At 32.8% G+C, this 26,232-nt stretch overlaps 1 protein-coding gene across 1 annotated transcript in view; it reads left to right on the top strand.

Moving 5' to 3' along the window:
• The window catches only part of LOC128211928 (uncharacterized), a 36,864-nt gene extending 18,364 nt beyond the window's left edge, over positions 1–18,500 (top strand). The window contains exons 3-5 of the mRNA XM_052917113.1: positions 13,293–13,387; positions 14,056–14,128; positions 15,103–18,500. Coding sequence (XP_052773073.1) covers positions 13,293–13,387; positions 14,056–14,128; positions 15,103–15,574 — 640 coding nt within the window. The 3' untranslated portion in view covers positions 15,575–18,500. The remainder of the gene's footprint in view (positions 1–13,292; positions 13,388–14,055; positions 14,129–15,102) is intronic.
• Positions 18,501–26,232: the final 7,732 nt, after the last annotated feature.

A 26,232-nucleotide genomic window follows, 5' to 3' on the forward strand; every position in this document is an offset into this window, starting at 1 on the left:
TTAGTTTCTGCTAAAATGTTAAACGACAATCTGTTTGCAATAAGTCAAATTAAAGAAATATAATTTCCTACGTTTGAGTAAAATGAATTAGAAGAAAATTATTTTCCCTTGTTTATAATGAAATAACCATCAGGTGGCGATTGATAAGCACGAGGAATTAATGCGAATATGAATGGAAAGGCATTCAACTTTAGGGAACCGATCCGTTCACATCAATTCAATCGAGTGTTAAATTTGAGGTCGTACCGGGCGGTATGCAGAAGTTCGTGTTTACTGAATAGGCCGTACAAAGCATGGTTTAAATCATCGTGCAGAGTGTAAGTCGTATTGATAATATGTTTGTTGGATTTATATGACATGACGAATTACATGTATAATAATAATTGTTCAAAATACGCAGTGGAAAAGTGAAACATTAAGAAATGATGAGTTAATTCAGTCAATTTATACTGTGTTACTTCTGAGAAAATTTTCTTTAGTTTTTAAAGGCATCGATAAATTTGAGCTAGAGAAAATTATTTTCGATATTTTCATATTAAGTGCGTCGAGTTTTCAATAAGTCAGTCGGCTCTGAAAAAAATATAATTGTTAAAATCGACATTGCAAAGTTGCGCCAGCTTAGACCCAATGTACAAATAACGGATCTTACAGATATGACTGTATTAAGCATAATTGTAGAAAATGGGCTACGGAAACAAAAGAAAAATTGATAAGCGGTTGCGAAAAACCAGTCGAATGTATGAAAGTTGTTTATTCCGAACCACGTATACTATATCAACCACTGCTTCCAAATTTCTGTAAAAAAAATCTGGTCAAATTTGATTGTTATTGCTATTTGTCTCCTGAGGCGTTAAAGCAGTCCAAAAATATCGGCTTGTGTCAAATGGTCGCTGTTAGAATTGGTGAAGTCATTGATGTTGAAAGATACCAAATGATTGACTTTACTGAGCCGGACATCTATGATGATTACATCGATCCATGGAAACCTATCGAAGTACGCAAGCAAGTTTTTCTAAATGGACACATTCAAGGAACATACATCAAGGAATACCAAGAAAGGCATATTAAGACGGAAGATGCCGATACTGATGACCTGTCTACACAATTAGGAGCAATGGCAATAAGGAAATTTAGCCAAACATAATACTAAATGAAAATATGTGTTTACTATATATTAATAAGGGACACGCAAAGAGTTTGCGGGTGCAATATAGTAATCAAATAATAAAAATAAAATAAAAAAAATATTAACAAGTAGATAAAGCATTTATAAACTACGAAAATGTAGGAAAAAAGACTGTACTAGAGGGTGTTGCTTAAATGTAATTTTTCTTTTAATACATGCCATTTTTGCACGTAGACTGTTAATGTTTCATTCATGAATGCAATTTAATGTTCGATTTTGTATCGCAATGTAGTTTTTAAAAGTTAAAAGTTGGAGTAATATCTCTAAGCTTCATAAAGTATATAAATTATTTCAACAACACAATCAAGAAATTAATGAGACGACTTAAATTCGCTTTCGATTTTTGAAAAATATCCAAAACTTATGGTTTTAAGATTTAAACAAATTGGAATATTTTTTGACAAGAAAATGTTATTAAGTTTGTTCCACAGATTTTGTACAAGTCTACATTCCCAAAAAGATGTTCCATTGTCTCTATATATTCTGAACAGAATAGGCATAAGCTGGAGTTTGTGAGCTTGCACTGATATTGGTATCTGTTTGTTGGTATAGTTCTATCAATGAATTTGTACTGGAAGGGTATTATTGTTGTATCAATAAGAATATCAATGGCAATGTAAATATTTTATTCCAAATATTTGTCTCGGAATTTGTTCCGAGAATATGATTCCATTTATCTTTTTTACCATGGTTTGCTTTAAGAGTTTTTATTTGTATTATATACGGAATTTTATTCGGTTTTGGCTTAGTATTTTCAAACTTTTGAACAAGTGAGACTATGTCATTATTTATAACTGATTCCTCTGTTAATTTATATATTACCTTACTCGGTATACTAGCCGTTAGCGGGTAATACTTGGGGAAATCAAAAATGCCTATAATATAAAGATGTTTTATCTCGTCAAATGTATAAAATCTTTTGATCTGTAATTCTGTAATAAGATATGTTGGACAAATTTGATACCTTTTTCATAACATTTATGAGAGTATACACTTTGTTCATTTACCTTTATGTCGGAGTTTTTCCATAACATTGTTTTCTTTGAACTATTATTTCCAATTTATTTGCTTATTTCAGACCATGATAAGAGTTCTTCAGCTAAATATTGATATTTATGTGCAATGATGTTTATTGTTTCTTCGTCGAGATTACTTTTGAAAACCAACCTGCCTCATAAATTATGTAAACGTCTTTATAAAAGGTTTTGTATTGATGCCTATTTGTTCCATCCAGTAGTCTCTTCAACCATGACGCTTTGATCGTTTTATTAAACATATAAATATTTGGAACTCTACCATCTTTAAAATTGTTCATTAGTACTTTCATTTTTAGCTTGTCTGGTTTATTATTCCAAATGAACTTAAAAATGTACGTGTTAATGTCATCAAGGATGTATTTAGGTGGTGGAGGTAGATAAGTTTTGGAAGCGCTAATGTTTTAACTACTGTAACTTTTCCCAACAGCATCAGCTTTCTGCGTTGCCAACTTTTGAGACAATTCTTGAAACTTTGTAGTTTGGAACAAGATTATTTTGAATCATATTGCTATTGCTCTTGTTTAAAATGATTCCAAGCGTTTTGGCTTCATAACTTTAGTTTTGAAACTAATAACGATCTAAGAATGCAATATATGATGATTTTAAACTCCCTTCCCTTTAGATTGTAGATTTTGATGAATTTAATTTAGGCCAGATATTCTTCCAACTATTGTTTTTATCAAAGTTTCGAAAGATGTTTTGGATCCATCATTAATATATATATAGCATCGTCAGCAATAAGAGATTGTTTTCTTTCATGCTTTTCGATGAAATATGGGGGTTTATCAGTTAAATAACAACAATGAAAACATCAATTTGATATTTTCACTGCAAATAACGAGTGAAAATATCAACTTTCAGAACTACTTTTAAAATCCTTTGTAGTTATTTCCCCTTGATCAAAACAGAACACTTCACTTTGAGCCAGAACATGTTGGCAAAAAATGTTTAAAAATTAAAGAAATGTTTATTACATTTAAATAAATATATATTAGGAAATTGACAACTAACCGTTTATTACCGGTTATCCCGTTTTTCAAACGATATCTTGATCTTGAGGCTAAATGTTCGAACATTTGCTTTCATACCAAAGAAATTACAGACGAAAACAACTGTTCGAACATAAACAGAATTTTAAATCATCGTTCAAATGTATTGTGAACTGTATGACGTTGTTAAACGTAAAACGAGCTTCGCGGAATATTCACACAAAATTATTCAGATAATTTGATATATTAACCCGCCAACGCCTCAAAATTTGTTAACAAACTAGCGTGGCATCCACTATTTACCTGGAGAACAAACATGTTTTCAAGCGAAACAGACTTGTCTCTGACAGTTAGATGATTGAATATTCATGTATCATGATACACAATCGCAAACTAAGAAAAATGTTTAAAATCGAATTATTTTCCGCTTTTTGTTTTCCCAGCACATTTGACCTTCCAAATGTTAATTCATTGAATGGTGGCGTAGTAATTTGGTTATGTATTCATGCCCCGCTTTAAATAAAAGTGTTTTCGTTATTTTTTGGAACATTTGTGCACTTATAAAACTTCATTGATTACTGTTCATAAACGCTTTGCACTAAAAAACGAGCAAATAATAAACTATAAGAATGAAAAGCAGATTTTTCTTTTTTCTCAACAAACCGGAAATTTGCGTGAGGGGCGCCTCACCGGTAGCGGCGTAAATAAAAACCTTTTCATAAAAGGGTGTAATTTAGAAATAAATTAAACAACTAATAAAACTCCGAAAATAAGCACTTCGCTACTCGTAAAATATGTTTTTCTATGACACTCGTGAAAAAAGACGATCTTACACTGACATAAACAAATATCCTATATTTATTTCATTGTAATAAAGTGTTATCACTTTAATTAGTTTATTTTTCTGTATTGTATTAGATAGCAGTTCATTACAAATGATACATATAGAAGAAGATAGGGGTCAGCCTTGTCTTACGCCTCGCCTAATTCGTTATTCTTCAGAGAGAAAATCATATCATATTATTATTATTATTAAACTATTTATTATAACACTATTTATATCATTATTGAATAGTTTGACCCAGTTTATTAAGCTTTCACCAAAAATTAAATGTTCTAGACAGTTTAGTATAAATTCGTGGTTTAAAGTATCATAAGCTTTTTCAAAATCGGCAAAAATATAAACCCAGCCTAATTTGTAGTATTAAGATAGTTTATACCTTCATCTATAAGTCGCATGTTTTCGCCAAAGAACAAAACCTGTTTGAAAGGACAATTTTATTTAAAATTATTTTCATTCTATTTCAAATGAATTGTGTTGCTATTTTATAGTCTATTTAAGGTAAACTTATTGGTCTCCTGTTTGAGATCACTTCTAAATCCCTGCCTTGTTTTGGAATTAAATAAAATAGACATTGTTTCTTAAGAGGAGACAAGTTACCTTTTGTAAAACATTGATTAATAGCATTGACAAAGAATAGTTTTATATCGTACAAAAATATCTTATAAAACTCGGCTGTGAAACCATCAGACCCTGGGCTTTTTTTGTTTTTCATCTCTTTGAACGCTTCTCTGCATTCGTGTTCTGTTAAAAAAACCTTCGCACCTAGCTTTATCTTCAACATTTAGTTTGGCAATTGGTGTTGAGAAAAACTCACTATTGTTATTTAAATCAATATCATATTTTGTGTATAATTTCTTGTAGAATGTCCGTTGAGCATTCAATATTTCTAAAGGTTTACTAATAATTTTATTGTCAACTATTTAAGTGTGTAATGTTTTCAATTCATTTTTATCAAGGTTTGCAAAGTATTTATATTTTTTCGCATTATTTTCCACATGTCAAGCTTTTGCTCACAAAATGATTCCATTTATTCTCTAAGTTAGTATCTCGTCCCGTTCATCTTTAAGTTTTGAAATTGCGTCTATTATTTGGTTACTTTCACTCTGTATTATTATGTTTTTGTTCTAAATTAGATTTTTTTTAAGCTGTGGTATTCGCTTATTAATGGTATACTATTATTTATTATTAAATATCCTGGACCCCTTTTGTTTTCTGATTTTTTATATATACTAAGCATTAATCAGTTTCAAATTCGTTGATAATTTTGCTACTTATAGATATATTTTATATAGAAAATATAGAACGACTTTAAGGTTATTTAATGAAATCAGTCGCTGCATGTAGAAAAGTTATAAACTATGTGGAAATATACGCACAACTTTGAAATAAGTAAGCGGTCTAATTGGATTCACTGCCGTCTTAGCTTTAGTACCAGACATATCAATATCTGTTGCAGTTGCTGGTGCTATTCCTGCAGGGAATACTGTTTTGTTAAATAAAACTTAAATCAAAGAGAAAAAACATCATTGTAAGTTCAGCACATGAATTTTAAACATCTTTATGCTAACACACAAAATGTTGATGCAAAAGGATATTGATGAAAAGGAGATAATTGTGCCACTAGAAAGATATATAAAAGAATATAAACTAAATTGGTATGGAGGACATAAAGAGTATGTAGAAATATTATAAAAGCATTAATAAAGATTGGACTTCTTTGATCCTTTGAATCCTTGATAAACATACCTAGTTTTTTATATAAAGTGTGTATGCATTGTGCTGTTTGTGGAGTTTTGTGCTGATCTTCCATGTTCCATGTTTGTGATTTTATGTTCTATGTCTTTGGCATTTACCTAGTGCCATTAAACCGGGTTTATGTTTAATCTTTTTGCTACTGAGATTGTTATTGTAGCTTTTCGCATAGATATTGGAGAAATAGTAAAAACATTACTTTTGTTACGACTGTAGCTTCGTCTTTAAAATAATTTAAAAAAATAAGCGATGATGAGAAAAAAAGGAGAAATAAAAATCATAAGAGAAAATGCAAAATTTATTAAAGGAATATGGAAGAGATAAACAGTGTGGCGCCGCCAAAAAGTGAAGTGTTTAAATCCATAGAATTTATAAATTCATTTCTCAGAAAAAAGATGTCATCAAATTTCAGTTACTGCAATTGAAACAAATAATGAAACCAACAGAAAAGAATATAGAAATATGTATGCTGCTGCTAAGAAATTAAATATAAAGCAAGGATTAATGAAAATGTGTTGTGATGGATGGTAAAAAGTAATATATAAGGATTACACTACATTCAAAAATAATAATTTATAAGTTGACACTAGTATTAATAAGGTTATCTTAAGATAGTACATATGCCGAATATATAAGGTAAAAATAACAAATACACACGATCCAAAACTATAGTTGAAGAAAACTGCCAAAACTCTTTCTATTTTTATTAAATAGTAAAATTTAAGAACATTATGGTATAAGACTAAATGTAGCATTAAGAATACGTTGATTTAACCAAATGAAGATCAAGAACAACTTGACTACTTTCAATCAAAGGCTAAACGACTTATTAATGAGAATAAAACTGTTGAAACATTGAATGATAAAAATAATTAACTTTTAATTAGAATAAGTGATTGGATTTCAGAAGGAACTGGTTGGGCAATTAAAAGTGTTGAAGAACATACCATAACTATTGTTAAATACGCACGTTTAAGAGGCTCTTCTTACTTACCTTTACGAAATGTGTCCATGATTAACTTATATTAAGAACGAAAAAGACAATGAATGTTTTCATTTGTGCTATTGAGTATACATGATTCCTGTACAAAAGATCCACGAAGAATAATATAACGAACGTATAGAACAACTTGATTATAAAGGTATATAGTTTCCAATAAAAAATAAGAATATCCCGAAAGTAGAAAAAAATGATATTGGATTTTTTTTGTTTTTGGATTTAGTACTAACAAAAAGAGTTCAATTGACCCATTATACATTTCAAAGACTATAAATCCTAAACATGGGATTTATACCTTGTTAATAGAAAGGAATAACACATCTCATTATGTATGGATACAGGATTTTAACAAGTTAATTAATTCAATCACAAAACTTGGTCACCAAATGTACTTTTGTAAATACTGCATTCAAAATTTTACGAACGTTCGACCGGTTCATGCAAAACGAACGGCAATTTTATCGTACAGAAAATCAAGCGCGAATGTAAATTAACAAGGATTGAATCACTTACTACATTGCATTGAATGTACATTGTATCAACATAATAAGTTATGACTGGAAATAAATATCCAAACTGTTTGATTAATAAGCTTGTCTTCAAAACAAATCAACTATCCAAAGTTTTGGGTTTCTTATATCAAGAGTAAAATATTTACTAATGGAAAGAAGGCACTAATTACTCGACACGGCAAATTCAATAATTATTGGACTAAATTCAACTGTTTCAAGTCGTCATTAGCCATGAATGTTTTTTAAATCAAGAGTAAAATTGTTACTAATGGAAAGAAGACACTTCAAACTCGACTAGTAGAATACAATAATTATTGGACTTGTTCAACTGGTTCAAGTCGTCATTAGCCATGAACGTTTCTTAAATCAACAGTTACATTGTTACTAATGGGAAGAAGACACTTAAAACTGGACAAGTCAAATTCAATAAGAATTGAACTAACTTGAACTGGTTCAAGTCGTTATTAGCCATAAACGTTCCTTAAATTAAGAGTTAAATTGTTACTAATGGAAAGAAGACACTTAAAACTGGACAAGTCAAATGCAATAAGAAATGGACTTACTTGAACTGGTTCAAGTCGTCATTAGCCATGAAAGTTTCTTAAAGCAAGAGTAAAGTTGGTACTAATGGGGAAAATAGACACTTTAAACTCGAAAAGTTAAATTCAATAATTATTGGACTTACTTCAACTCATTCAAGTCGTCAAGAGTAAAATTGTTACTAATGGAAAGAAGACACTTTAACGTTGACAAGTCACATTCAAATAATATTGGACTTACTTCAACTGGTTCAAGTCGTCATTAGACATTAACGATTCTTTTATATCATTATTTACATCTCCATTACTGTTATTGCCGCTGTCGAAAATTATGTCTTTTGATGTTTTACCGTTGTAATATTTTATTACAGTGTTAATATAATCTGGACTTATATTATTCCATGAATGGTCATTGTGTTGATTTAATTTATTCCAATTAGATATTGTTTATTTGTATCCAATACGATGGACCCTCTCAAACTCGATGGCAATTGAGACAGACTCGAATCTCAATTTTGGATCTACATTTTAGGCAATAAAGACAGACTCGGCTCTCAATGGACGATTCACCTATAAGGCATTTTGAAGAACTAGCTCTTGTTGATAAATTCAATAGCAAGTTTAGATATATTGATGATATTCTAAGTTTAGATAATCCTGTGTTTACAGATAACATTCATTCGATATACCCTTCACAATTGCAACTATATAAATCGAATACATCCGTTTTAAAAGCATCCTATTTAGATTTGCAACTAGAAGTTAAGGAAGATATATTGAGCATCAATCTTTTTGATAAACGTGATGATTTTAATTTTAAAATAATTAATTACCCTTCTTTAGATGGTGATGTTCCTATTTCACCATCGTATGGTGTTTTTATTGCACAGTTAATACGATTTGCTAGAATATGTACAGATGTAAAAAAATCAGCTCTCGCAGTAAACTTATGACACAAAAACTTCTACAACAGGGTTTCCGATATTTTAAATTAAGGAAAACTTTCTCTAAATTTGTTAATGGTCATTATAATCTCATATCAAAGTACAATAGTAGTCTTAAATCGCTCATTGCTGATAGTATTGCTCATCCCGATTTTTATGGTGATGTTTTAAAGAAAATTCGTAAAATTAAAATGTTTCCGGCAGGCAGTTGGGAAGATAGACTTAATGAATTACTTGGATTTTATTTAAACCGTGGATATAAAGGCAATATTTTGAAGAGCGCTTGCCTTCTTGTATTTGAAGATGAATACCTGAAACAAAATATTGGGTTGAATATAGCATCCTTTCATAACTAAACTTTCAGTGCTTTGATTTTTATGAAGAATTTGCTAATTCATGTTATCTTTAAAACCGTTTTTGGCAGACACGTGTTGACTGACTCCGAGTGTTTTGGCTGTGACCTTAATTTCTTCAAATATATTTTTTTACGTTTTCAAATCATTTGGAAGGAGAGAATAGCATATACTAGTCGCTTTTATTTTTAGCTCACCTGTCACTTTGTGACAAGGTGAGCTTTTGTGATCGCCTTTTGTCCGGCGTCCGTCGTGCGTCGTCCGTCAACAATTTACTTAAAAGACATCTCCTCCTTAACCGCTTGGCCAATATTAATAAAACTTCATAGTGATGTTTCTTGGGTGGTCTTCTATCAAAGTTGTTCAAAGAATTTAATTCCATGCAGAACTCTGGTTGCCATGGCAACCAAAAGGAAAAACTTTAAAAATCTTCTTCTCCCAAACCACAAGGCTTAGGCCGTTGATATATGGTAGGTAGGATCACCAAATGGTCCTCTACCAAGATTGTTCAAATTATGGCCCTTGGGTCAAAATTGGCCCCGCCCCGGGGGGTCATGGGTTTTCTCTATATGTTTATAGTGAAAACTTAAAAAATCTTCTCCTCTGAACTTACTTGGCCTAGAGCTTAGATATCTGTCATGATTCATCGTCTAGTGGCCCTCTACAAAGTTTGTTCAAATTATGGCCCTGGGGTCAAAATTGGCCCCGCCCCGGGGGGTCATGGGTATTCTCTATATGTTTATAGTTAAAACTTCAAAAATCTTCTCCTCTGAACTTACTTGGACTAGAGCTTAGATAATTGGCATGATTCATCGTCTAGTGGACCGTTACAAAGATTGTTCAAATTATGGCCTTTGGGTCAAAATTGGCCCCGCCCCGGGGGGTCATGGGTTTTCTCTATATGTTTATAGTGAAAACTTCAAAAATCTTCTTTTGAACTTACTTGGACTAGAGCTTAGATATTTGGCATGATTCATCGTCTAGTGGACCTCTACAAAGATTGTTCAAATTATGGCCTTGGGTCAAAATTGGCCCCACCCCGGGGGGTCATGGGTATACTTGAAATGTTTATAGTTAAAACTTCAAAAATCTTCTCCTCTGAACTTACTTGGACTAGAGCTTAGATATTTGGCATGATTCATCGTCTAGTGGACCTCTACAAAGTTTGTTCAAATAATGGCCCTGGGGTCATGGGTATTCTTTATATGTTTATAGTTAAAACTTCAAAAATCTTCTTCTCTGAACTGACTTGGACTAGAGCTTAGATATTTGTCATGATTCATCGTCTAGTGGACCTCTACAAAGATTGTTCAAATTATGACCTTGGGGTCAAAATTGGCCCCGCCCCCTTGGGGGGTCATGGGTTTTCTCTATATGTTTATAGTGAAAACTTCAAAAATCATCTCCTCTGAACTTACGTTGCTTAGAGCTTAGATATTTGGCATGATTCATCGTCTAGTGGAACTCTAAAAAGTTTGTTCAAATTATGCCCCTGGGGTCAAAATTGGCCACACCCCGGGGCTGATGGGTTTTCTCTATATGTGTTATAGTGAAAACTTAAAAAATCTTCTCCGAACTCACAAAGACAAGTAACGTCTTAATTCAAACTGGATAACATATTTAGTACACATACCAATTTTCAATATGGGCCACATACAACAATTAATAACAAATATACATATATAGATACACACGTAAAATCAAGTAGTGACAAGAGCTTAGATATTTGGCATGATATATCATCTAGTTGACTTGTACCAATATTGTTCAATCTTTGGCCCTGGGGTCAAAAAAGGCCCCACCCGGGCGGTCATGGGTTTCCTTATATATGTATATGATGAAAACGTAAAAAATCTTCTTCTCCGAAACAAAAAGGCGAAAGCCTTAGATATTTGGTATGAAGCATTGTTTATCGGACTACTATTAAGATTGTTCAAACTTTAGCCCTGGGGTCAAAATTGGCCACGCCCCGTGTTCATAAACTTAGGTTTTCAATATTTGTATATAATGGAAGAATGTGCAATATATGACAGGTGAGCGATTCAGGGCCATTTGGCCCTCTTGTTAATAATGTTTTTCTTTATTTGTTCCCAGTTTTAGTACAATGATGCTTTTTATTATGAAACTATATGATCACACAACCTTTTAAGGCAGACTGTGCGTGAAGCTTTTGGTTTCTAACGATGACTGCATCGTATCTTTGAAAAGTATTTGCATTAGGTGCTCTGAATTGTTTCCCTCCGTCTGCAGATAGAGTTGGGATCTCTAATCATTGAAGTACTTAGGGTTTACCTTTTCGTTTTTTATTATTATTTGTTTTATTGATAAGTTTCCTCAAGTTAATGCATACTTTGATAAGACTTATCTTTTGCGTTTTATCTTTATTAAGAATTGTTGGGATAAGAGTGAGGTTTGTGCACATTGTTTGTGGTTTAAACCCCCAGTAAATTTACATTTGACTGACCGTTCCAAGGCGGTACCTAACATTTTTTGATAAACATTCAAATTATTTATATATATATATATATATATATATATATATATATATATATATATATATATATATATATATATATATATATATATAAACAGCACAGTGCATAAATACTATATATATATATAGTATTTATGCACTGTGCTGTTTGTAGAGTTGTGTGCTGTTCTATGTTTCTTGTTTGTGAATTTGTGTTCTATGTCTTTGGCGTTGCCACTAAACTGGGTTTATGTTTAAACTTTTTCCTACTGAGCATGTTTCTGTATTTTTTTTGCATATATATTGGCTCGAAATAGACGATATACATATTAGGCATTATTGAGACAGACTCTGCTCTCTATGGGCGATTTGTAGGCAATTGGGACAGGCTCGACTCGCAATGGCAAATTTTCTGGCGATTGCGACAGAATCGAGACTAAATCGACGATTTACATTTCAGAGTATTGAACAGATTTGGCTGCAACTGAAGATTTACATTTTAGACAATTGAGACAAAATCGACTCTCAATGGTCAACTTACATATTAGGCAATTGAGAAACTTTATTCTCAATGATCAATTCACATTTAAGGCAATTGAGACAACTTTGTTCTCAATGATCAGTTTACATTTCAGGCAACTGAGACAACTTTGTTCTCAATGGTCAATTTACATTTCAGGCAATTGAGAAACTTTGTTCTCAATGATCTATTCACATTTCAGGCAATTGAGACAACTTTGTTCTCAATCGACAATTTAAATTTCAGGCAATTGAGGAACTTTTTTCTCAATGATCAGTTCACATTTCAGACATTTGAGAAAACTTTGTTCTCAGCGATCAATTCACATTTCAGGCAATTGAGAAACTTTGTTCTCAATCGACAATTTACATTTCAGGCAATTGAGACAACTTTGTTCTCAATGATCAATTCACATTTCAGGCAATTGAGACAACTTTGTTCTCAAAGGTCAGTTTACATTTCAGGCAATTGAAACAACATTTCAAGCCATTGAGACAACTTCGTTATCAATGGTCAGTTTACATTTCAGGCAATTGAGACAACTTCGTTATCAATGGTCAGTTTACATTTCAGGCAATTGAGACAACTTCGTTATCAATGGTCAATTTATATTTCAAGCAATTGAGACAAATTTGTTCTCAATGGTCAGTTAACATTTCAGGCAATTGAGACAAATTTGTTCCCAATGGTCAGTTAACATTTCAGGCAATTGAGACAACTTCCTTCTTAATGGTCAATTTACATTTCAAGCAATTAAGAAAACTTTGTTCTCAATGGTCAGTTAACATTTTAAGCAATTGAGACAACTTTGTTCTCAATGGTCAATTTACATTTTAAGCAATTGAGACAACTTTGTTCTCAATGATCAGTTTACATGTCAAGCAATTGAGGCAACTGCTCTCAATGGAAAATTTTCATTTTAAGCAATTGAGACAACTTTGTTCTCAATGGTCAGTTTACATTTCAAGCAATTGAGACAACTGCTCTCAATGGACAATTTTCATTTCAGGCTATTGATACTTATTCGGCTGTCAAAAGACGACTTACATTTCATACCATTAAGACAAACTTTGCTCTCAGTGGCAATTGGCATTTCTGGCAATTGAGACGGATTCGGCTTTCAATGGACGATTTACATTTCAGGCCATCAATTGAGACAAATTCCGCTAGTGAATCAAATGATGTTGAATCAAGTGATGTTGACTCAAGTATTGTTGAATCAAGTGACAGTAAAATTGGTATGTAATATTGAATTATTGAACAAACATTCAAATGAACTTAGTTTTAATGACATGAAGAGTCACAAAAAAATGTGACAGTTTTGTTCTGTTTTTAGTTTTAATATATTATGAGAAGTGATCTTAAATGGGATCTTTGGGAAACTTTTAATTGTCCTGTAGTTATTATATTGTTCTTGTCGTAAACACGAAATGTACAATGGAGACTTTATAAGAAGGGTGTCTTAAAACATCCTTAACATCTCTTAATAAGATTATGACATACAATGGTGTTTTACAAAACATCCCGATTGTATAGATATGATCCAGATTTGAGAAAATGTAGAAGATCCATGATTTTCTTCTGCTTCTATTCTCTGGTATATTTCAAAGATGTAAATTCATTCTCTTATTGTATATTATTTTAGAAAAAATACAGGGACAAGGCAAGTAGCTTTGACGAATATCCTGTTTAAGGTCATAATAATTAAGGCCGAACCAATACCAAACAAGATTCACATAATGCTCTTATTAACTCAGAGGTTTTGAGAGATCATGCTATGTTATTTAATTTTAGTTTACTAAATCTATGCTTAGAAAGGCTCTAACAGATTTCATTTTGGCATAAAATTGCAACAAGTGGGCTTAGACATGGCCTCTATGATTTATCTTGTATACATGTATTTCAGGCTTTATGCCAAGTGCTAACATGGCGACTGTACAGGAATCACCGTTCCGTTTTGGCGACCGTGTACATATAACGTGAGTTTATTTGCGTGAGGTTCAATGGTTTTTGTGTGTGAGTAACCTGGTAATGTTTCACTATTAATTTGGACGATAAATATTTTCCCGATTTGAAACGAAAAATCAAGCATAGTTGTTAACTGGAAATCTTGATATTCGAATAAAATTTGTAGAACTTTCAAGCCACTATACACAATGTCTCTTTATACATCTCCAACGACGGGTTTTCTCAAGTCAAAAAAGTAGGATTAAATATTGCCGTGTCTGTGTATTTCACGCGGTGAAATATATATTGCGACTTAACACTGAAACAAACGACTATCATTTTTAGCAGAAAAAACCTGATTTATTTCATGATATGTTTTAACTTTCCTTCTTGAACAGATTAAAATACAGGGTTAGGAATATAAGTATATTTTACGTGTATGAGGGGCTGATCGAAATATCCGTCTCGATGGCACATGTTGAAGCCATAAATGAGTCTTGCCGGGTTATTTGTCAAACAGCGTGCCTGTGAGCCAAATATTTATTGTATATCTGAAACGTTAAAGTTGGGTCAGGTTTTACGTTGTACGTGGTAAATGTATACCCTTCACCAAATAACGTGTGCGTAGTTGTTTACTTATGCCATTGCTATCACGTGCGGTAATTTGAAGTCTATGTCCAACAGTTCTTGAGACACGTTGCCGTTTTAGGTTTTAAAATTACTTTGTTGTAAGCGTTTTTATAAATTTAAATTATTGTTCTGAAATGGCCCGTTGAAGCATATGAGTTTTCCAACCTAAGATGGGAAATTCCTGGTAAAATAACGGAAACGGATGTCTGTTATGCAAGAATAGGGACATATACACTTGTCACATATTAAGACACTGACATTATTGGAGTTCCACTAACGAATATTCAAATACTTTTTCACTAAAGGATATACAGAAAAAAAATCATAAAAGATTATTCTGTTATCATTTTGTTTACTACTTGTCTTCACATTGCAGAGTGTTGACGTCTGATAAACGCTCTGTGCATGCCGTGTGGAGGCCTGGTTACCAAGAATGGATTCCTGTTGGCGGAGGCCTGGTTGAGGAGTGGTGGTTGAAGTGGAAGACATGGCAGAGTGATGTTCATGTCTGGTGTCTGGAGGTCGATGAGTGGTGGTTGTATTGTAGAGAAAACCAGATGGTTCACGGAGGTCTGGTTGTGAAGGGTAGAGAACTGATGAAGTTTGAAAGTCATATGAATGTGGGTGGAGGTCTGGTGGAGGATTTTCATATAGAACCTAGTACAGCTAGGGGGATGCCTATACGACGTTTGCCTTGTGATATAGGCTTTTTTGAGAACTGGTGGAGGAGGGTAGAAGTATGTTGGAGTCTGTTAGAGACACCGTGTTATAATGTTGATTTGGTTGCCGAGTGCTGGAAGAAGAAGGCCAGAGAGAGGATGATGCATGCTAAGGTGGCGATGATATAGGCCTGGAGGCAGAGAGTGAAGACCTGGTGGTGAATTTGGATGTCTGGTGTAGGAAGCCGGACCATTAAAGGTGACAAAACTATGTTCGTGCATCTCTGCTTCTGTAGTGGTAGTTGATACTAACAAAAATAGGACAGACCTGTATTTTGTTATTATTTTTAGGTGACCTACGATTTGGTTATTCAGTCTTTAAGTAATACAACTAGTTATCATTTGGTGATTTGAATTCAATTATTGTTTTATTTATAATATTTAATAAAACTATTTGTTAATAATTTAGTACTCGCTATTTGAATGAGGTAATACAAATTATCGAATATCGAATCTATGGGCATGTATGCCCAATGTTACATTATCATTTAATAAGTAGATAGCAAAGCAGCTATATAATAACTTAGAAGAAGCCTTAGACTTCTCGATTTCTCAGTTAACCAAAAGGGAGAAAAACGTCTATAAAATGTAATATCTTTCAATGATGAAAAGAGATAATGAGGGTATGATTTTGCGTATGCATCTAGGTGTGAGTTTAAACTAAGTATATTTGAAGACGCTTCATACAGAAAATAATTAAGATGTTTATGATCATGGCGTAATGTGTAGTGTTTTGTAGTTATGTAAGAGTCACAAATGTTTACATGTTTAAGAAATGAACATGGTGACATAAAAACAATAATGCAAACTAACTAATTATACTGTGGTAGTAAGGGGTCACGCTTTACAGCCGCCAGGCAGCAAGGAGTACAGACATCATATATTTTAATGTCAAACTAATAATACAAAAACTCATGATGTCAGGCCATGCCATATACCAGCAGTTGATTCTAGAGGTAGAAAGGAAACTTCAAATTAAAGAGGCTAATCAACGTAAACTTGGAGTAATGGGTCAAGACATAAGCATAAGCTCTTCCGAAAACATATTGAAGCTGTAGAAAGTGGCAGGGTGTATGTTTACATAATTATTTTGTACATGGTGCATGCATACAAAATACTTTTCGAGATAAAACTAAGTTTACAATTGCAATTTTAATTTACATTGTTTATCAACTCTGGAGAACCGTGCTTACTTCAGAAAATTAGCTTTAAATTGGATGCCTTTTTTACGTTATTTCCATTATTGTATTTAATAACAAGGTCGCTTTAATGTTATTAATGTACTGTGCCCGGGACGGTAGTGAATACTCCTGTTAAAATAGTGTGCTGTAATTGGTGCATTGTATTCATATATTTTCTAACTCATTTGGAAGGGGGAGGGAGTTGGCGGCGAGTGCATGACCTTTGAACTCCACCAATACGGACATGACTGTTTAATACGTTTTGTCTCTCGTTACCCGAAAAATATGTTTAACCGTCACAAAAAGAAGAGTTCTTATCCTATATGATCAGATATTAAGTTAGGCGCTTAGTGTTGATGTTGGTGACAAGTGTGACATTGAGATCTCATTAACTGCCCGGGAACTCCAGTGTTCACTGATATATTCAAGGTACCAGCCAAAACATTGATAAGGATGTTTTATTATAAATGTAGACTGTGTTCATTGTTTTCAGATGTTGTGTATTTTTTCATTGACTTGTTATTCCTTAGTCATTGTGCATTTAAACAATGTTATAGTTATATAAATGTTGGTTATGCGTATATAAACTAGTTTTTAAATACGTGTTTCACTCGATATTTCTCCCATTATTTACAAATAAAATATGTATGCGTGTGTGGCCTGTTTGTAGTGTGTACATTTTGTACATTTTGTGTTTCCCGTTCAGAGTTTTTTAGGCCCTAGCCTTGTGCCTCTAAGCATAAACATTTAGTTTTGATTAATGGGCTTGTACCTGAATTTTGTTTCGTATTTTTGACTATTATGCTTGTATTATGTGTAGTATTGTGTACTATATAATCTGTGTATAATATAATGTGTGTATATAGCCAAATGTTTTCATGTGTAAGATTGTGTATAAAATGTTTTGTTTGTCATTTGCCATGTGTGAAATAATATTACCCTTTTATTAACTATTAGAAAACTTGCTTTCTTATATTTAAAATAGTTGTTGCTATATGTAGTCTTATCATAGTACTAAGATAATTATTAAGTGATGGTTTAATTAAGAGCTATAAACTTATTATTCAATAATGGTTTCATTTATAGTTATTTACAATCTGTTCGTGTGTTAACTCTTACCTGAAGCAACATATGAGCGCTTTAAACGTATCCATGCTGATTAAAACAATTTAAAATTGTTTAAAGAAATATATATATATATACATATTATACATGTTCTCTCTTTGAGTATGGCATACTATAATTTGTTTAGTTAAGAGAATATTATTAAAATAATTATAAAGAGTATGTTATTTCTCTAAGGCTCTTTATAATTTCGTTTCCGTATATGGCCACATATGGGAATGATCGATATTTGTTAAATTATTTTTTATCATAAATACAATTATTGAACGATGGTTACATTATAAGTTATTGATAATATATTATGTGTGGAAACTCTTACCTGAAACAGAATAACTACGTTTTATAGGTAATAACACGCTTGTTTAAATCAGTTTATAACTGAAAAAATGTTAAATTTGTATGACATTAAATATTTTGAATCAAGTGAGAATGATTTTGAAATAGATTTAAGATTTTTAATATCTTCCTAAGGGTCCATATAATTTCGTTTTGGTATAGGTGGTCATATATAGGGACATGTACCGATGCTTATTTATAAATATTCAGAAATGAATGTATATATCACTTTTATTAAGTTATTTAAAAAAATGTATATGAAGTATAGTAAGAACAAAAGTTAAACCTCTTTTAGTATTATGTTTTATTGATTTGATGTTATTCTATTTATTTACTGACAGTTAATGTTGGTAATATTGCTTTTATGTGTGTGTTTACCTGTCAATACTGAATAAAATAGTTGTCCAAGTGGACCATGGACTTCTTAATGTTCTGAATGTTATGCAAATACAACTTTGAGATTTTGAAACTATAATACTCATATATGGATATTAGATAGGTTACTGGTATGGAAACGTGAACGTGTGGACTTCTTTTTGTATACTACATAATCAAGGTATGTCTCCATTGTACACGTTTAACACGTTTAAAATTGCATGATCGATAGCAAGAGGAAAGTTAATTACGTGATATTAGCTACTTTACAAGTACAAGTTTAAAGAGATATTTCGCAAACGAATTTTGAGCTGCAACTTTTAACAATATGTGTAGCTACGTGTACACTTTCATGTATACATCATGTTTCGCAACGTCTCTGTAAGTCCAACAACCGAAGTCATCTATCCTGCCTGACGGTGTGTAGAATTTTTTTTGCATATTATGGTTGCCTAGACCCTCTTATACAAGAATCCGACTGGTGGTCTCGCGTTAGCTTATGTGATGTTTTTAAATTGAAGATGGCGTCCAAGATGGCTGCCGCAGGGTTCAAATGTACATTTTTCGTACATACATGTACCTGAACCTTGACATTTGGTTAAAGTCAAAACATTTTTAGTTTTTAAATGAAGGAAATGTGTAATAATGAAAAACAAAAACATTATTAATATTCAAAATGGCGTGTAAGATGGCAACCAACTGTACGAAAATGTTAAATTTCTTAAGAACTTCAACATTTGCTTTGGTGGTTGTTTAAGTTTATCTGAATGGTATTGCTTTGACCACCAAAAGAATTTTGTATACAGTTCGAACAAGATCATCGTATAATTTGTTAATATTAGAGGAGTAGGAAGACTGTCCGAATAAATCGTAGAATTTGTTTATAAATGTTTTTTTAAACGTCACATCAGAAAAATACGCTGCATGTTAATAGTCCGATGTATAACAAATGAAAACAACTAAAATTGTATCTCTTAATTCAGCTTTTATTCATTGTTCAAATAGAAAGGTACACATAGTCTAAAAAGGCAACGGAAACTAATCCATGCATGTCGATTAAAGTGTTCTCATCGTGCGTTTACGCCAATTATTCTGTAAATCGTCCCATCGTGTGAAGGCAACGTAGTTATGACCTCATCACGTTGTATTTCAAACAAACGTCATTCTTTAGAACAATATTATTACATGGTAGCAACTTATGTTAAACAGAAAATGGCGACTTCAGACGGAGAAGCGGTGTGCAGATAATAGTATACAATTCTGTGTACAATCAGGAAATGTGACTTTAATGTAAAATCAGAAAGCATTTTGGACCATTAAAAGTTAATTATGGCGTCTACGCTGGCCGCAAAAAAAGGATTAAACTTACAAATAGGCTTGTTTTCTATGATATAAAAACTTAATTTATACTCTTTATTTTATAGGTTAGAAACATTTAATCATTTTGAAAATATATCATATCTAAAGTACTCAAAAAAACTAAATTCGTTCCTACTTGATTCGGAGAACAATAGGAGCCATTATCTTGGACAATGCTACTTTCGCTGATTCGGGTCAAAATCTATCCTGATTCACAAAATCTTGTTGAAACGTAGCATACTGAAGGCATCAACTTGACGGTATTGGCAAACGTTTGACTACTGCTGTATATGAGTACGTTTAGGGCCACCAATCTGTTTTATTGGTAAAGTTAGTTGTGGCTTCAACTCGATTCTTTTTTGTTCAAACTGAAGAGAAGTACAAACAAGGTAGTCACTATTATGACCGGAAACATGTTACATTTATTCTCTTGATTAGTCAAGTGTGCTTGATTCTTTTTCACGACACAGTGAATAAAGTAAGAATGTGTTTTTTTTTAATTATTTCTGCGCATTAAACACTCGATGCTCAATGCTTTAGAAATGAAGTATATGCGACTCCACAATTATCTGGAATAGACCCAGCAATTAATTATCAACTAGTGCTTACGATCGACAGCTCTTCCACCGTTAAGCTTGTACTTGCGCGTCTATGATAATACCCGAATCATAAAGTTACCACGTATCAAATTGTGCAAAGTCTTGACGTATGTTCTTACGATACGTTACTGCTATGATAATGCGATAATCCTAAACTGATTAGCTTGAGTTGGAATCAATGTTGTTTGTGAATATATTTTAATAAAAACATGTACATATAAATTGATAAATATTGATAAATTAACATGATGAAAATGTCATCGCATGTAATACGACAAAATGAATACAAAGGAACATAATTAAAGAGGTCTTAAAGATAAGTTTTCAAGTCATTGAAAACATGCATATTTAAACGAAATGGTGGCCATCACTGATGCAACGTTGAACTTCGTATGGTCTAAACTGCTCTATAGAAGAAACAATATGAATTCATATATTTCCGACAAAATCACACAGCTAGGTCACATTTAAAGGAATCTATAATCAAAACTGAACAGAACAAACATTTTATTTAGACGTATTCAAAGCCTTGGATAATTTTGCAGCCATCTTGGACGCCGTCCTGGATTTTATTTTGAACAAGATGTTTTCAAAATGCTATTTGAGTTCTTAAACGTATATTTTTTATTCAGATCAACATGATTAAGCTAGTTTCTAACGCAAATGGATGCATACATATGATATATGTTTTATTGGAGAACCAGTTAACATACGGAAGGGACGTATGTTTCAAAATGACCGGCAATCCCGTACACTTATTACAGCCAAACTGGAAATAATTTTATAACTTTTTGAATGTAATATTTTATTCTCCTTTTAGACGTGAAGGCTAAAATGTATTACTTGGTTTTGTTAGTAAGTGGAGCCTTAAAAATAAATATATTTGTTGTTGTTATTGTTGTTGTTGTTCGTGTTAACAAATTTGTAATTATTAAATGTTCAAACTCGTTATAGCTTTGTGTACTTCATTAGTTCATGGGAACCTTGTATGGATTTCAGTTCATTGAACTGATAACCTCAGTGCTGGTAGAAACAACTGTCTACTAATAAATCGTAATGGGTGCTTAGATACATCATTGGTTATTGCCCTCTTACATAATTGAAATATTTAAGGGTGTTTGTAGCATTGTTTATTAATAGTTACAAAATGACAATTTGGTACTGTTGCGCATGTGCGTCTTCAAAGACGGTGTATTTCATTTGTTCAGCATACTTAACTTGTTATCAAAAACAGTCTGTTATGAAACGCAATTGACATCAAACGTTTCAACCAAGAATATGTTTGTTGAGAAAGCATATGGGTAAGACTCTTGGAATATCGTATTTTATGATCTGTTGCCCTTCAACTGATATATTGACTTTAAGTGATTCTATGGAGGCATCACCGCCATTAACGCCTTAATGTTATTTCAGTACGTTTCATGGCGCACAATATGTAAAATATAGATAAACATATGTAACCCAATTGCAAAAAACAGACATGAAAGAAAGTTAGTACGTAGTTTGAGGAAACGCTCATGTTTATTTTGAATTTCAAATAAATAAAGTTAAATCAAATCGTTTGGATGAAAATATGCCTTTTAAGGTGGATAATAACATGAATATTTTACCGGTTCTAAAAAATAAAGAAACCATTTTTTGATGTTTTTTTTTTAATAGAATGAATTAATTAAAGTAAAAATTCAATCTTAATCGACCAAGTGAATTGAACAGTAACCGTCCAATGAACAAATGCATGCCGAAAAATATCCTTAGTTCGCAGAAGGTAAAATCATACAAGGTTAAAACCGGATTGTAAAACAAAACTCCTTTTTAGCGTTGGTCAAAATTTATTTATATGATGGCGTTTCGTTTCCAACATTTAATATAAAACAGACACCATCACTTCTTTTATTTCTTTGCATTTATCTATTACATTATTATAAAACTGTTTCTGCTATAATAATGAGAATCTGTTATTATTCCATTTAGTAACTTTGTTGCCATAAACACAAAATGAATACTCATAAATTGTTTGGATTAACATTGCATTTCACACTGGACAAGCTATCTAGTTTTAGAGGGAAATTTACATGAATATTTGAGTTGGTTTATGAAAATGATTATTGTATTGGTTTACTCTTCAAAGAAAAAAGTTAGTATTAAAATGGATGAATTAGGGATCGGACAAGGTCAATATGTCATTAATGTTTTACAAATAAGGGGCAATAACTCAACAACTGAAGCGATCAGGTTGGATGTTTGTGATTTTGAACAGATTTGGGACAGGAAAGGGTCTGTACCGATAGTAGTGGTTGTTTGTTTTGAATGTAATGAAATTGCAAGAAACAAAAAGCTTCTCTTTGGTATGTTGCGTCATTATAAAGTTACTATCGTCGAACGGAACAAGCAGATCTGTTTATATGAAATGTTAAACTAAGAGAAACCCAAAATTCTGACCAAAAAATAGATGTTTCCGAGAAATTGCGTCTGTACACATATTTGATTGTTATGTTCGCTTTTCCCAAAAATTGGGGTTCGTGGATTTACCGTGACATTGCAGCGACGATCCTGTATTGTACATTGCAGACTTTGCTGTAAAAATATATCACATAATACGATCGTGTCGCATTTTGCCTGTGCAAATGGCTGTAACCTTCATAAACTGTTTCTTGTTTGCCAAGTAGGAGAAATAATATAAATCCGGCCACGAATGCTGTGTTTATTACAAAGTAAAGTCAAACAGGGGAATAATAATGGACTCTTATTGTTATTACACAGACGATGTAAAAAGATGGAAATTGTTAGGATTGACTATAAAGAACTCAGTGCATTACCTGTAAACAAATTAATGTTAAACAATTCGGTATACATCGTACTTACTTACTGTGACTGAACTAAGCAGAAATAAACACTCAACTCCTCTCAGGGAATTCACTCCCGCATTTCTTTCCTCTTTGAGTATTCAACCCCAGTTTACTTATCTCCCTTCTCTCATAGTATAACTACACTCTTTCAACTTTCTGTTACCCTCCGTCACCAACTTTCCCTAAAATTCTTTATCTCTACCAAATTATCCTTTATACAATCTCCCCTATTCCCTGAACACCTTTATTCTCTTCCTTAAATATACTACACTCCGTTATCCTGCCAAATTCCTCACTTAATGCCCATTAATTTTCCTTGAACGACTCAATCCCCTCTCGCTCATCTCATTTTCCTCAACCCGTTTATCCCTCCCATCTACTTATCTTTCTTCAGCTGTTCAGCTTACCACAGAGCACCACTGTCCGTCTGCTAGGCACGTCATTGAGTGAACCAGTCGCAGTACGTAAATGATCACTGCTTGCAAGCCGTAAATTGATATGGCCCTTTTCATGTCGCCTTAATGGACCGATAGTGATAAAAACAGGGACAAATACTTGTAGAATATAAGATATGTGTGAAATTATGACATACACGCTTATATAAATTAGCGTATTTAGCCTCCAAGTTTGTGGATAATGCACTGTTTAATGGTTAATATTTTGTAAAATGGTTGGCACCTGGGCTTTTCCTTGCAGTGTCCCTTGTAATATATTTGTACGATGGTTGGCTACTGGGCTTTTCCTAGTAGTTTCCCTTATAATATATTTCTAAATGGTTGGCTACTGGGCTTTTCCTTGTAGTGTCCCTTGTATTATTTTGTAAAATGGTTGGCTACTGGGCTTTTCCTTGTAGTGTCCCTTGTATTATTTTGTAAAGTGGTTGGCTAATGGGCTTTTCCTTGTAGTGTCCCTTGTATTATTTTGTAAAATGGTTGGCTAATGGGCTTTTCCTTGTAGTGTCCCTTGTAATATATTTCTAAATGGTTGGCTACTGGGTTTTTCCTTGTAGTGTCCCTTGTATTATTTTGTAAAATGGTTGGCTACTGGGCTTTTCCTTGTAGTGTCCCTTGTAATATATTTCTAAATGGTTGGCTACTGGGATTTTCCTTGTAGTGTCCCTTGTATTATTTTGTAAAATGGTTGGCTAATGGGCTTTTCCTTGTAGTGTCCCTTGTATTATTTTGTAAAATGGTTGGCTAATGGGATTTTCCTTGTAGTGTCCCTTGTAATATATTTCTAAATGGTTGGCTAATGGGCTTTTCCTTGTAGTGTCCCTTGTATTATTTTGTAAAATGGTTGGCTAATGGGCTTTTCCTAGTAGTTTCCCTTGTAATATATTTCTAAATGGTTGGCTACTGGGATTTTCCTTGTAGTGTCCCTTGTATTATTTTGTAAAATGGTTGGCTAATGGGCTTTTCCTTGTAGTGTCCCTTGTATTATTTTGTAAAATGGTTGGCTAATGGGCTTTTCCTTGTAGTGTCCCTTGTATTATTTTGTAAAATGGTTGGCTACTGGGATTTTCCTTGTAGTGTCCCTTGTATTATTTTGTAAAATGGTTGGCTACTGGGCTTTTCCTTGTAGTGTCCCTTGTATTATTTTGTAAAATGGTTGGCTAATGGGCTTTTCCTTGTAGTGTCCCTTGTATTATTTTGTAAAATGGTTGGCTACTGGGCTTTTCCTTGTAGTGTCCCTTGTAATATATTTGTACGATGGTTGGCTACTGGGCTTTTCCTTGAAGTGACCCTTGTAGTATATTTTTAAATGGTTGGCTACTGGGCTTTTCCTTGTAGTGACCCTTGTTATATATTTGTATGATGGTTGACTACTGGGCTTTCCTTGTATTTTCCCTTGTAATATATGTGTAAGATGGTTTGCTACGGGGCTTTTCCTTGTAGTATCCCTTGTAATACATTTGTAAAATGGTTGGCTACTGGGCTTTCCTTGTATTTTCCCTTGTAATACATTTGTAAGATGGTTGGCTACTGGTCTTTCCTTGTATTTTCCCTTGTAATATATTTTTACGATGGTTGGCTACTGGGCTTTTCCTTGTTGTTTCCCTTGTAATATTTTGTAAAATGGTTAGCTACTTGACTTTTCCTTGTAGTTTTCCTCGTAGTCTTGTTGTTAAATATTTGGTAAATGTTAGACTTCTGTGATTGTTCCAGTAGTTCTATCTTTGTAAAGTGGTTGGCTACTAGGCTTGCTAAGTCAAAAGTTGCTTTTCTGAAATTGATATTTCATTGGATAATTAAGACAGCTTTCGGACGTATAAATCAACTCAATAATAGTATAAAGGAAACTATTTGTTTCAGTGTTAAAACTGTTCTGGATGATGTACTTTGAATTATAGCAATTTATCGACCTGAATAAACGCATGATGTTTACAAACACCATACAATGAAATAAACATGCTTTCTGGGGTATATTCCAATGGAACAGACAGTAACACAATTTTCAATTAAATTGCACAGCAGACACCTTTTTCATTTCTTTGCATTTATTTAAAACATCAGTAGAGCACTGTCTGCGCTATAATAATGAACATTTGAGATCATTCCAATGGAATACATTATGTTGCCATTAACGTTATAAAATTGCTCGAATTTACATTGTTTTTTTTACCACTGGACAAGTTAACCGCATTTTTAGAGGAAATATATCCTTGAATATTTGGGTGTTTTTATTGAGCAAATGAGTATTGTTTGTTTTGCATGCGCAATAAAGGGTATTTGGGGAACAGTTGACGAAACAATGTTAATTACGGGTCAAACAAGGTTAATGATTTAATGCACTGAGGCAATTAGGCTGGTTATTAAACTTGCTGGAAATGTTACGACCATAACCCTAATTGTGACCAATGATGTTAAACTTGATAGGAGCGGACAACATCTGAGGATACAACCAGCTCGCAAAGGGTGCTCCAATAATAAGTTATGTTTTCTCAAATTGGCGTATTAAAGGAATAC

This window comes from Mya arenaria, chromosome 1 (assembly GCF_026914265.1).
Source record: "Mya arenaria isolate MELC-2E11 chromosome 1, ASM2691426v1".
NCBI lineage: Eukaryota > Metazoa > Mollusca > Bivalvia > Myida > Myidae > Mya > Mya arenaria.